This window comes from Neolamprologus brichardi, chromosome 16, assembly GCF_056152115.1.
Source record: "Neolamprologus brichardi isolate AB-2024 chromosome 16, ASM5615211v1, whole genome shotgun sequence".
In the NCBI taxonomy this organism is placed as follows: domain Eukaryota; kingdom Metazoa; phylum Chordata; class Actinopteri; order Cichliformes; family Cichlidae; genus Neolamprologus; species Neolamprologus brichardi.
The window spans coordinates 21,930,407-21,945,187 of NC_142119.1; the positions used below are offsets into that span (position 1 = coordinate 21,930,407).

Here is a 14,781-nt window from a genome sequence, read left to right on the forward strand (position 1 = left end):
CCTCGGGGGCCACAACATCCTCAACACTGAGGCAGATATTGTTATGACCAGAAACAGATGTTTTGTGTTGTAAATAGCGTCTTAATACATGAACATACAGTCCCCATTATATCATGATGATTATTAGTGAAGCAATGGCTATGTATCCTACTGATTTACATGTGGCACAAAGGTGTGGTGCTTGGAGGAAGATGGCCCGGAACCTTGTCTTCATCATTCCAAAAGCACGCTCTATAATACAGCGTGCCCTGGAATGATGAGAACCTTGGACTGGCCTCTTGTTGGGAGTGATGAGGGGGAGTGGATGCTGGAGACATGGGTACCCTCCATCTGCAAGGATGAAATGCCCTGGAGGAGGGTAAATGGCCTGCCGATACAGTGGGCTGTTGCGGAGCCATGCACAGACCCCGGCCAGCCCACATATGTATCAATGAAGCAGCCCTGAGGGTCACAAACCGCCTGCAGGATAATGAAGGGGACCAATTACTGCTCCTGTAGCACTGACCGTCAGGGCGGCTGGGAGGCTTGATGGGGACATGGCAGGAGTCAATTGCACCAGTCGCTTTCAAAAAGGCTCTGTGTTTTGCCAGCTCTGCAAACCCATGAGACACGATGTGTAGATCTTCAGGGGTCCAAGGGAGGTGGATGACCTGATGGCGAATAGCCACCACCACCTCTGTGACCCATGCGGTGGACAGTGGAATGGGTATTGCAAACACCCTGGAAAAGACTCTGTAGGATGCTTCACTTGCCAGCCAGAATGCAAAAACAAGGACCTCAATTGTGGCACCCCAACCATGTCTCCGATCCTGGTTAAGGAGATTCAGCAGCATGTTCAGAGACTCCCTGCTCAGGCGGAAATTGGGCCTAGTGTCCTCATCATTGAAAAACCTGTCCAGGACTGGGACACTCAGGTTGATCCTGCAGTACAGGGGTCTGGTCTGGTGAAGGGAAATATGGCAAATGACAGAAATTGTTTTAATGTTGGCATCATTATGGATGCTGGTGTTGTTGCAGTTTACAAATCTGACTTAACGTGTCTACACATTTTTTTTCATTATTGTACTTGAGGGAAATGTACTAAAATGTACTGGTTCACTGAAAAGGGTGGTGGCCCACATACTCCTATGTGAGACTCATGTCTACAGTGGTGAATATCGGAGTTTTAAGCTAGTGCACCGTTTTCAAATACACACACTTCAAATGTCAGTAGCAGTATCAGTATGTGTTTTCCACTCTACCTGAACGTGGTTTTGGATTAATCGCAACAAAATCACTCGTCTGTGACGAGGGACTTGTTGTAGCGAGTATGTTTTCCGCATCCATTACTCTGATCGGGAGAAGTGGTAAGGGCGTGTCCAGCTGGTGACAGAATTTTGAAGGCTGGACTGTCCCATTTCACAAGCTTCCCACTTCCAGCCTTAGCTGTCTTTGAGTACGCGGCCCTTGTGGACCGTTAAGGCTGCAGACCCGGAATTGGGATACAGCCCTATTGCAGCATAAATAAGGGGGGATTCAGAGTCATCTGATCCAGCCCTAACTAATATGCTTTAGAAAAAAGGATGGTTTTAAGCCTAATCTTAAAAGTAGAGATAGTGTCTGTCTCCTGAATCCAAACTGGATGCTGGTTCCATTGACGAGGGGCACACAAACTGAAGGCTCCTAACTGAAGGCCTCAAAACTGAAGGTTTTAGGAACAACAAGTAAGCCCACAGTGTGAGAGTGGAGTGCTCTAATAGGGTGATGTTGTACTACAAGGTCATTAAGATAAGATGGGGCCTGATTATTTATTACCTTGTATGTGAGGAGCGGGATTATGAATTCAATTCTGGATTCTGCCGGGAGCCAATGAAGGAAACACAATACAGGAGAAATAATGCTCTCTCTTTCTAGTCCCTGTCAGTACTCTTGCTGCAGCATGTTGGATTAACTGAAGGCTTTTCAGTTGGTTTTAAGGACATCCTGATAATAATGAATTACAGTAATCCAGCCTGGAAGTAATAAATGCATGAACTAGTTTTTCAGCGTCACTCTGAGAAAGGATATCTCTAATCTAATCTGCACTATATCAAGCAGGACAAGCACGGAGATGAGTCCACTGTCAGAGGCCATAAGAAGATCATTTGTAACCTTCACTAAAGCTGTTTTTGTGCTGTGATGAGCTCTGAAACCTGACTTAAACTCTTTAAATAAGCCATTTCCCTGCAGATGATCTGTTAGCTGTTTGACAACTACTCGTTCAAGAATTTTGAATGTGAAAGGAAGGTTGGAGATTGGCCTATTATTAGTTAAGACAGCTGGGTCCTGTCATGTAATAAATATATTCTTAGTGCTTATTTTCTTATTATATTGTTTTATGTATGTTAGTAATAAAAGCTTGTAAAGCAAGGCCACTTTTGACTCATAAACTAAGGGCTCAGCCAGACTGAAAACAGGAAGTTAGTGTAGAGTTATACAAGCATATAAATCAAATCAGGAACCCAGACAAAAAGAGGAACTAGTAACATGAAACTATGTGTGATGTGTAAAGGACCAAAATACCACCTATATGAGACACATTTTTAAATTCTAAAGTTAGAGTTTCTGCAACTGGCTTTTGGGGCTGTGCAGGGCTCTCTCTGCCGGAAGATGATTGAATAAAGAAAAATAAATGTTTTGACCACTCTGAGTCAGGTTTTCTCTGTTCTATCATGGGGGGTCAAAGAATCGGGTTTTAATAGTCCAGAGATGTTTTTTTTTAAAGAAATGGTTTAACTACTGCCAGCTTGAAGGCCTGCAGTACATAGCTGATTATTAGAGATAGGTTGATCATATTTAGGATTGAACCATCAATTAACGGCAGGACTTCTTTGAGCAGTTTTGTAGGAGTGGGGTCTAAATCATTCTAAGTCCACAAATCTGTCGCACAGCAAAGGACGAAAGTAGAAAAGTCTGGAAATCTGTGCTGTGTTGATTACGCACGCAAACTTGTAAACAAAAGAACAAGAAGTACTGGTTATCTAATCAAGTTAAGTCAATGTTGTAAAGCAGTGTTGGCTCATTGTAAAAATGCATTCCCTAACGTTTTGGTGAAATGTGTTATATATTTATCCAATAAAAAATATACTCAGGAGAAAAGCAGAGTTCAGTGAAACAGAGTTTACCGAGTCGACTGTTTTACAACAGGGAGTAGAATCTTTTCTTCCATTGGCCCAGGGTTACAATGACCCATTTGGCAAAATACAAGGAGACAAAGACAAAAACAAAGAAATGGCCTTACAGAAAGAGGGGAAAGAAAGAAAAGTCACAAAGTAGAGTGTGGTGACAGGGTGTGGTTTGCGGCTCAACTGCAGGGGAGAGGTGAAGCAGAGGGTTCAGGGTTGGAGTCAGGAGAGTCTGGCTGCCACAGCTGCAAGTCATCACTCCCAATTTGATCTTAATAGAATGGGACCTGTGACGTTGAGCAAAAAAAGGAAGGAGAGCAGAGGAGATGGATGAAAAATCTGTGTGTGAAACACTGTGAAAACAGTCTGTACATAGTTGACCTGTAAGTTTGAAGCAGTGTCGTGGTCCCCCAATAACCACTGATACATAATGAAGCAGAGAAAAGGCCTGGCTCCATGGTGAGCCCCTACAATGATTAAATGTTCCCTTGCTCTTTCTCTCATCTCTAAAACACTTTGTCCGGCCCCTTACACAGGACCATTTTCCCTTGGGAGACCCTACGAAGGAGCAAATCTTCTGTTTTTATTTTAAAAGTTAAATTTAACATGTATGTACATTACAGAATACCATTCCCATTCCCCCAATTTAGTTTGCTGGAAGCTGATAATCAAAAGTACAAGGTCCTTGTCAGTGGTTGTGAAAACTTGTATTAACTTAACTGTATCCTGCTGTGTGCTACATATGAGAAAATACACCTCTGTGTATTTTTCTGAGCCAATTCTCACAGCCGTTTCTGGATTTCATCTGTGGAAGCGTCTAAGGAGAACAAGGTAACCACAACTGTAATATTGTATGACCTGCTGTCACTAAGTTACAAGGTTAACTTACTGTGGGTGTCTGTAGATAACATTGCCACATTAATCAATTAAGTCTTGTTCTATTTAAAATGAAAAGAGATTTTTTAACAGCTGTTGGCAAATTTTACAAAAACATAACTGAGTTCCAGATGAAAGGTAAGTGGATGTTGAAAGAGCCATGAAAGTACACACATACACGTAAAAAAAAAAAATACACATAACAGACACATTTCCTAAAACTTCATTGCATCAGTTATTTATTGCACACACAAATCAGTCGACATACAGGTTCAACTCGTTCCATTTCATCCCATTGTTTAATTGTGGTGTACAAAATAGCCACAAAGTGTCTGCATTTAACCTTTCTAAGATTTTCACAGTTACACACATCACATGTCAGAATTGTAAATGTAAAAAAGAAGATCTATTCAGTACCTGCCGGTGTTCCTGCAGGTTTTAGATGTGTCCTTGAACCAACACAGCTGATTTAAATGGCTAAATTAGCTCCTCAACGGCTGTGTCCCATTTCAGGGTCTGCACGCTTGAAGTACGCGCACTACGCGTACTACGTACGGTGCGTACTATAAGTACGAGAAGTGCGGAAGTGAGAGGCCTGTGAAATGGGACGGTATATGCTTCGTCGCGCTGTTCAGGTTGCCTAGCAACCATGATACTAACCGCGAGACACGCTACATACAGCTTTGTTTGACAGAAATGAAGGAGAAAAATGTTTTGTTGGTCAATCATTTTTGTCATGACATCACTTTGATTAGTTGAGTATCTGAGGCTGAAACCACAGGACTGTAAAACATGATTCAAGGGCTTCATTCCTGTACTGAACAGTCATTTAAGATTAGCTAGTAAATAAAATAATAAGTAAATAGTAAATAGTTAATGTTGTTCATGAGACTAAAGTCATCTCACTATGGTAATGTAAATATAATATGGCCAATATTATAGTATTGTCAGATTATTATGATATATATATATATATATATATATATATATATATATATATATATATATATATATATATATATATATATATATGTAAAATCTATATCACTGACTTTCAGCTTGTTGTGTTTGTGGATATATGACTGACTTTAATTATCCATAAAATCATCAGATTCTCTGTAAGATTAAGGTCGACTATATGTATATTTAGAAGTAGAGGCTTTAAAACCAAGTTAATGCTGAAAGTACAAACATTACTAGTGTCACATAACTTTGCCGACATGTGGTCAACAGCAATGTTTTAATGTTCTTCGTTATTAAACATTCGCACATGAATAAGTGACGTCATATTCAGTACTTACCTTTGACAGTTCGGCCGCTCCCTTCTGCCGTATTTTGCGGCAAAATTATCCACACCCACCGCCGCGCTATGAATTGTGGGATATATGGGACCACGAAGCGTGCACCGGACCACGCTTGATATTTGGGGAAATCGACGGCGCATTTGGAGTATGCATTTCAAGTACACTTCGAATTGGGACAGCCGTCGTCGCGTGGCGGTGACGTAACCACACTTAAAATGCATACTTCAAGCGTGCAGACCCTGAAATGGGACACAGCGAACATGTCCTGCAGTTCTCCAGAGGCCTGGTAACGAATTAATCATGTGATTCAGGTGTGTTGACCCAAGGTGAGATCTAAAACCTGCAGGACACCGACCCTCGAGGCCTGGAATTGCCCACCCCTGGTCTAACGGTAATAACAGAAAAAACCCTGTTTTCATAGAAGTTACTTTAAACTAATATTGCCCTGTAACCTTTAAAAAAAAATAATAACACCATATTTACACATGGAATGTATACATAATGTACCTGTTAAAGTTATATTCTAATTATATATTATAATTCAATAAAAATAGTTTTGACAAAAAAATATTGCATTTACTGTACAGAACAACAAGCGGTCTTTAGCCCAGGTGCAAAAAATATTTCAAAACATCCAAGGTAAGTGTAGGCAGCACTCGTTTTTTTTAATGTTTTATCCTATTCGTATCACTAAATATCCAAAAGTTCATAAAAATGTAAGTGGAGTTTCTGACAGTTTATTTATTAAACATTAAACAAAACCTTTAAAACAAAAACTCTAGATATGTCAGTGGTGACCTGGTTGATATTAGCCAGTCTTTTAGTGCAAGAAACATTCAGACAGACGTTAAAAAAGGGAAATTTTTGGAAGACATCATTTCCTCTATATGTACAGTATGGTAAGTAAAGATGAGGCCTAGAACATGAACAGGAGGAGTAGAGCAAGAAAAACGTCCTTCAAGCCTTAAACTCTTTTCTACACACATCAACAGAAATCTCATGTCTGAAATAATTTTCTGCACTAAAGTTTAAAAAGTAATTAAAAATTAGTGCCACAGGGATAAATTTATTTCACTCCCTATGTTATGTATATTCCCATAATTGATGCATGGGTACCGTTTGATAGGACATATGCAACAGACGTCAAAGGTAGAGGTTGTTTATAATGTTATTCATTCACCTTAGAAAATTCTCAACTTCTTAATCGCAGTGAGAAATAAATTCTATCATACACTGACCTGTTGCAAAATATCCATTTAATACACTGTAAGGTCAATATGCTTAAGGATATGTGTTTCTTTTATGTGTACCTTCCATTTCCTAGAAACTGTGAACACAGAGAGGACTGTAACGTGAGAACACAGTCAGGGATCATGTTTTGTAAAGTCTTAAGAACAGGTGTGACTGCATGTTTTCACAGTTTTTAAACTTGATTAACAAAGATAAAGATCAGATAAAAAAATGTCACTCCTTAAATAATAAACTACATAAAACGGCTGACTGTGTAGTTTAAATATACAGTGGAACAATACTAGTTCAGTTTCAATAAAATTTGAGATTAGGGGATTTTACATGAGTATCATAATAGCCTATATGTGAATATAAAAATACATATTTTTTTAAAGAGTCATGGAAAGTCTGCCCTGTTGTTTCATGTTGCATTTTTATTTTATTTTTTCTAGTTTAAGGTTAGCAGTATGGGCCTGGTTTTTTAAAGTCATTCCAAATCTGCTCACGGTTAGTGTGTGGATCAGTTGTGGTGGCTACTATCCCGGAGAAGGCACATCGATTATATGGCAAAGGAATTACATGGAAGTAACCCCAGTTTGGGGGGTCAGTGGGAGGAATGCCCAGGTGCTGCATTAACAACCCTAAATACACATCCTCAATGTAAACTGCTTTAACATGTCTGGATGCCTCAATGAGCTTTTTTGGGAGGTCTAAAGACAAAATGTAGCCCAGGCCCAGAGCATAGCGGGGGTACTGTGGCGGAGCATAAATGTCATGAGGTAGGTACCACTTAGAGCTTGGATTTCGCAGTACTGTAGCGCCTCTTGCCACAAGCCCAGTCATATAGTTTGCTTTTTGAGCATTCAAGAGCATACTGACAAGATTATGTACATTCAGAAACATGTCTGAATCAATCTTCATAGCATAAGAGGGGCTGGAGCAGTGTGCAGTTAGCCACTCCAGCATCACCATGGTCTTAATGGTGAGATTCTTGTAGCAGTCCACAAAGTTGCTCTGGATCAGGTCGTGATGCTCTTTGCTCTCCTGAAGTACTTGCTGTTGGACCTGCTCCACCTCCTCCCCGGTGTGCAGCCCCAGTAAAAACAACAGCCTCACCACTTTGTCCAGGACAAGACTTTCACTCCCCCAGGTTTTGCGGATGATGTCACGGTGTTGCCTATTGTTTGGGGCCACAGGAATGATCAGAACCACAAATGGCTTCTCCTGTTCACATTTCTGTGGCTCATTTATGATGTACTGGTAGTCATGGGGGTATTCAACTAAATATGGTCCAGGAGACACGTAAGGAACAGGTGTTGGTGGTACAGTTGTATTTTGAGAAGTGGAGTTGTCATTAGTTGTAGTGTTTAGTGAGGATATGTTTAGTCTCTGACCACTGAAGAAATTCAACAAATTTGCTGATTGATTTTGCATCCACTTTTTTGGGTTTCCGTCTGGTATCATTGTATTTCTGTAATAAATCAGGAACACACCTAAAAATACCAGAATAAAGACGAAATACTTGTTCCGGGAAAACTTGCACCACCTCCAATCCTCTGCTGGTTTCACACTTTCCACCATTTCTTGGCTAAGAGGAGAGATAAGGTATTGAGATATCTTTCTGTCAGTGGTTTTGCTTTCAAACAAATTAATTCATCCAATTATTAAATGCAAGTTATTAGAGTGCTATTACCTCACACGGGCTGTTTTATCAGTTTAATGATCCCTCAGGATCCCTCAGAATCATTAAATGGATAAAACCTTAAAGTAATGTTTTAGCTTCATATTTATTCAAATTTTCTATAGAAATATCTCTCAACTAGTGACAGTTTGCTTTCCTACTCCCTTATTTGATAGACATGAGAGACGAAAATGCATTTAAAAAGGTTACATACCTTCATTGGATGTTAACATTCAGTTTTCTAAAAATGTAAGCTTTTCCCCTTGTCCAGTTATACAAAGAAAAAACTGAGGAGATGTTGTTTCGCTGAAAAATTCATGTCAACGCTGGCATTTTGTTTCACAGGGACAGACTAGAGCAGACACCAAGCAGTGTTAAAGCTTTCCAGGGATTAACAGCCCATCCTATGACTGTTCTAAGGCTGAGCGAGTAACCATGGCATCGTGTGACGTCTCTTACCTGTGAGGCAGCCACACCTTTGTTTTCTCCACACCTTTGTTTAACCTGCGAAAGACTCCTAACCCTCCTAAGGCTTCGTGAATACCTGTTTGCCTTTTCTGATCTTGAGTGTAACTAAATTACAATGTGTACAAAAAAATATATTTCCAATTTTGTGATACATATAAATATCAACTTTTTTGACTGAAAGTTGCTGTAGGGTGCTCACATTAATTGTCTATTATTTAACTTTTGACCAGTTTGGAAGGCTTTTGCGTAACACCAATACACACCTGTATGATTACTGGTTCGAGGAACAAGATCCTTTATCTAAGTATTATATTAAGTAGTTAAGAGCAACATTAAGTATTACACTGCTCCATGTCAGTTTGTAAACAGCCATTTAACAGACAGTCTAGGTATCACAATGTTATGGCATAATTTGAATGTATCACTGTATAATCCACATTATTATCTGTAGCTAAAATGTATTGATGACTTCTAAACAACTCATATGCAGGAACGTTGTTGAGAGTTAATAGACAAACATACTGTTCTGAAGACAGAAACTGGTCTGTGTACAAAGCATTATTCATTTGTATTTGTTGACGTTGTATAACGAAAAATGCCACTTTGCCGGTATTTCCTACTTTCATTTCTACTTGTGCCAATGTAAATGTACACCAACGGTTCACTACATAAAACTTCCCGTCTGCAGGAATGTGGGAGTGAACCAGGATGAGGTCAAACAAACAATAGCTCGATAGCTCTCGATAGCTCTCAATAGCTGCCTCAGGTGTATGCCTCTGCTGTACGAAACTAGATAACATGTAAAGGAGGGGCAAGCCAGTGTGTGTGTGTGTGTGTGTATGTGTGTGTGTAAGAAGAGATAGTCAGACAGTGAAGCTGCACCCAATGGAGTAGAAGAAGAGCGCCAAGAGGTTAGGATCAACCTGTGCGCCAATACAGGGGGCTTAAGTCTAAACTATGGCCCTCCCCAATGGTTTTTTGACCAATCAGAGAGAAGCACATTCTTGTTACAAAATATTTTTTTACTGCCATATTAGGGCTATGTGTTCCGGAAATTGGCTACAGAAAACTCCTGCAGACTGTGTTTTTTTCATGGGAAAGAGATCCATATACATTTTTTTTAACTGTTTGAGGCAGTAAATGAGTGAAAATTTGGATTGGGACTGAGACCCTCTCTCGCCTTAGATAAAAAGAACACTAACAATGTGTAAACTTATCAGCTGTTTGGGCTGCGTTTTTTGGGGGTTAATGTGACAGGACTGAGGAAACAGAAGCAACCTCATGCTCCCTTCCAGAAAACGGGACATTAGAACACTACCAAAAAATGCCCTCTAGAGTACTGTGTGCGTTTTATAAATGTAGGGTTTTCCTACTTCAGTTTTTGTTGTTTCTTTTGAAACTGACAATTTGTTTCAAGGAGACGAGTACATGCTCACACAGTCACCCCAAGATAAAAGGAGAGAGATTCTGATGTCGCAGTCATGAATGCAACTCTGCGCTGAAACCTAACAACATCATTCCACCAAGCTAAAATTATTTCTGAATACTTTTAAGTTAAACTATGTTATGAATTCAGTATGATGACACAAAGTTTGCAGACTTTTAAAAATCGGTATTCTCCATATAATGTGTTCTATCCTTATGTTATATGAGTCCCCTTCTGGAGAACATGTGAACTTTGTAAAACTTTATCAGGCAACTCTCCCAGTAATATCCATTAGAGGATAATATGCACCTGTTGATAACTGTGTTTATCATTTGCTGTCCTGGACTTAACTCTAGAAACCTGGAGGGACTCTGTTTTCATGTTATTCATATATTGCTAGGTTGATGGATTTTTCTTGTCCATTCCAAATAAGATATAATTAAAAAACAAAACAAAACAAAACAAAAAGAACGGTATTCCAACAGTAATCTAAAAATGAGATAAATCTGCCATTATAATAATATTATTAAAGGACAAAATTCATTCATTCATCAAATATTATTAAAACTACTGTTTATAATGTGTTTATTTATGTATTCTTTTTTTTAGGATTCAGACACTTTCCCACAAATTTTGCGTGGTTTATTTCCTACATTCAGGTTAAGGTGGTCATATGATGTTGATGATATTGCTTTGATTGCATAATGAAAGATCTCAAAAAATAACTTTTATTTATGTATTTAATCTAACAGGTTTTTATTTCCTTAAACATGAAGTCAAAAAAAATTAACAAATCAACTATTAATTACCAAAGTTATTTACTTGAGGGTGCTTCATTCTTTTGAGGGAATGATTTTCAATGCTTTCTTAGGTGAAGGCAAGTTGCAGTTACATTTTCTAATACAAGAAAAGGCAAAACAGCCATTTTAAAATATGTTTTATTATCAGTCACTTTAGGAATCTACATGCACTTTAAAAATATTTTTGAACAAAAGCTGGACGTCAATTTGAAAAGTAAGAGGGGTGATCTAACTTTTTTCAAAATTGCAAATTCAGAAACATTCAAAGTCATTGGATTACTTTACTAGCGTTTAATACCAAACAGTTTAACTAAACCAGCTATTTTGTCAGATGTTTATCTGATTCGAAACAAAAAAGCACACTTTTTAATGTGATGTTAACATGAACTGCTTGGAATAAATCTTTTTGTTGTTGTTGTTTAAAACAAACACAAAAAAAACTAAACAATGTAAATGATCTTTAAAAAAATATTTAGTTTTTCTTACAGTAAAGCTGATTTACCTCCTAAAACATAAACATAATACTAATGGTATTCTACACAATAATCTCCATGACTGTAAGTAATTTCCAATTGATAGCTAGAAATTAGAAACATAATAAAAAAGTGTATTAGAAACTCACATAGAGAAACTTCAGGTCTCATAGGGTCATCAACATCATCAACAGTGAACTGGGTCCCATAGCTGTAGTGAGAAAAAAAAAAATATATATATATAATGTTCTTAAATCGCAGAAGCATAAGAAGCACGTCATTATTTTAGCTGTCTAGCTTCATTGACATGTATTCAAAGAGAACTGCATCATTAGTGGCTCCTGATGAAATCCTGCCAATAAGAAAGCGGAGCACACACAACAAATTGTCTTGTGTAAACTCTGAGGATTATCTTTCATTGACAAAGGGAGGTTTCAACATATCATACAATGACAGTTTGTCTTTCAGTGGGTTATCTCCTAAGTTACACACCTGAATAAATAATAACCTCCACAGGAAAGTGTGCTTACAACCACCGCTCTGTCACTCATCTGCCTGTGTACATCCTGCTGGAGTAAATTTATGTTATTTTAGAAAACAAAACAGAAATAAAATAAAACAACAGAACTTTGGACCCTTTTGGACTAAATCCAAGAAAATATTAGTTTAAAGGTGTTTAAAAGTAGGGCACTGGTTTAACCAGCTGGGATGAGCAGGCAACCATAGGCCATATGGCTGCACAAAGAAATACCTTTCTTTCTTATTCTCATTTAAAATGTCTAGCTTTTAATAAATAATTATCTGAATCTTACAACCAAAGTTTTCATCTGATGTATAATGTATAGAAATCCATTATTGTATTCAGTAAATATTAAGTCTAGTATATACCCTAGTAAGTGCTAGTATTCTTTCCTTTGGGAAGGTACCATCTGTGCAGTCTGCAATTCTGTTGAAGAAAGATGTTGAATCTATTTAATTACTGGAGAAAAATAATAGATTTCTGTGCATTTGTTTTATACATGCATTAAATTAAAATCTGTTTTGTCAGTTGAGCATCTTGAGGCAGAGGGTGGGGGAGTGGTTCCCTATTTTTTTCTTTTCTTTTTGTGCTGGGAGTTGGCAACCCTATTAGTTAGGTATATGTAATTATAAATTTGTTTGTTTTATATTTTTGCTAAGTACTGTTTAGAATACCAGAATAGTGAGGATGGTGTAGGTTTAAGTTTATTATAAAGGCTTTATGGCTTTTCCTATAATACCATGGTGGGCCGGTCACTAGTCAAAATGCCCGGGCTGATTTTTTGTCCCAGTCCAGCCCTGGTACTACATTTTTATTTAGTATACACCCACGACTCTCATAAGAATAAGTGGAATGGATGGATGAATGGATAATACAGTCCTACAATCTTCTTTATCAATATTATACAAATGGCCACTTTATTCATTCATTCAGATATTTTGGTGGTGATTAGTATGGCATCTTAAGCATAGTGTATATGTTTGTGTCTATAATTAGCTGATTTTCCATTGATTCACAATATATAATTAATTAAGCTTAATCATGAGTGTATCAGAGAAGTCCCTTTCTGAGCTATGCCACTGATTAGCAAATATAAAAGATATATTTTCAGCTTGATCTCTCCGAGTCTTATTTTAACCATAATGTTTGTGACTTTCTCACCCACTGCTCCCAGATTTGTCGCTCCCAGAGAAAGGAGACATCACAGCACTGAGGCTGATCCTTAGCAATGAGATTTTGTCGCAATCAATTTTACTTTGACAATTGCCAAGGCAGCAGCCTATTGTGAGAATGAGGACCACAAATGACTTCCTCTTTGCACTCAGAGATACAAAACAGGACTCACCAACTGTAAACATTAAAACCTGCCCATGTAAGTGATCCCTGATACGGAAATAAAAAGGTACTGCAAATCTTTCTGGTCTCACAAGTCAGCTGATGTGATGTGAAAACAGCAACTCCTCAAAGTGCAAACATTTCATCCAAAGTCCAGTACACTGAGGATCAAAAAGCAAACATAATCCAGGATGAAGCATTCATGAGTACATCAGGTAGTTTATTTTAAAAGAAAAGAAAAGAAAAAAACCAGAATGAGAAATATTGCATTTCACTATGGTTTTTATTATTTTATTTATTTTAATAGTCTTTTTTTTTCTTCTTTTTTTCGCCTGTCCCGTTTGGTTCTTTTGCCATCAGAATTATTATCTAAAGGCGAGGAAAGATGCCCAACGGATTTACTTTACCAAATTGACCATCACAGCCTTGCCGTAATGGTCTATTTGATTCACCTTTTATTGTTTATTTTATTTTATTTTTATTTTTTTATTTTCACTTGCTAGATACAGGACAGACTTGAAGGAGGAAAAGAAAAGGGAGAAAGGAAGAGGGGGAAAAAACAGCGGAGAAGAGGGACGGGGATAAAGGGCAAAAAAACAAAAACCAACTAAATAAGCAGACAAAAAATACATATATCAATCACCTGGATCACCTGTTGAGAAAGAAAAAAGAAAACAAGCAGAAGAAAACGAGAGCAATACAATAAACAACATCACGATGATATATGGGAATATAACAGTAAATACTAAATATTAAACATTATTGTGCAGCACGTAAGATCGACAGCGCACAGTGTGCTTTGAGGTAGGAGCCAAACAGGGTGTCGTTTGTGTGTGTGAGCACCCGTGTGTACACCTGTGAGCATGGACGCGTTTGTTTTTAAAAGGTTCCTTATTATAATAGTTAATAGTCTATCAATGAAGTTCTGAATGATAAATGAATAAACCTCTCTTTAAAACTGTTGAGTCATTGTTCATACTTAAGTGAGGGCAAGTTATCACACTTTTCAGTGAAACATCAGAACTTTGTAAAGAAAGTCTTTATTTCACCTTTCTATCTTCTGATGCTGTGATCTAACTTTTTTTTCTCAAATTTGCACAAATATGTTCAGTCAGATATCTTTAATCACACTGTATGATTTTACTAGAACTTAATACCGAACAACTAAAATCAAAAAGCCTTTTTTTTTTTTTTACAGAAACTGGCTGCAGTTCAGCTGGAGTACAGCAGGGGGTGCCTGCAAAATACTTCTTAATGAGCAAGAGTGAAGACAACAGAATGGGTGAAATAATTATCAGCTTCAAAACAAAGAAGCACACATTTTATTACCTTAATATGGACTGCTCAAAATGTGTCATTTAGTTTTTTGGGGGTTTTTTGCACTGAAGCTGATTTTGCCTATGAGCACACAAACAGATTCTCTTTTGTAAACTTTGAAGATGACCATACATTTACACGAAGAGATGATACCTATTTTGTTAACCCTCCCAGTCAAAAATATGGTGCAAAATATCAAAAGGAAAGT

The 14,781-nt window shown here is 37.8% G+C and overlaps 1 protein-coding gene across 1 annotated transcript; it reads right to left on the minus strand.

Moving 5' to 3' along the window:
• Positions 1-5,592: 5,592 nt before the first annotated feature.
• On the minus strand, positions 5,593-8,608 carry LOC102796858 (beta-1,3-galactosyltransferase 1). The gene is made up of 2 exons (XM_035906710.2): positions 8,449-8,608; positions 5,593-8,141 (listed from the first exon to the last, which is right to left on the minus strand). Exon 2 carries the CDS (start codon positions 8,132-8,134, stop codon positions 7,013-7,015), a length of 1,122 nt encoding a protein of 373 aa, XP_035762603.2. The 5' UTR covers positions 8,135-8,141; positions 8,449-8,608; the 3' UTR covers positions 5,593-7,012.
• Between the last annotated feature and the right edge of the window lie 6,173 nt (positions 8,609-14,781).

Bases quoted from the DNA above. Each gene is read 5' to 3' on its own strand.
- LOC102796858 (XM_035906710.2), bottom strand. From the start codon at position 8,134: ATGGTGGAAAGTGTGAAACCAGCAGAGGATTGGAGGTGGTGCAAGTTT.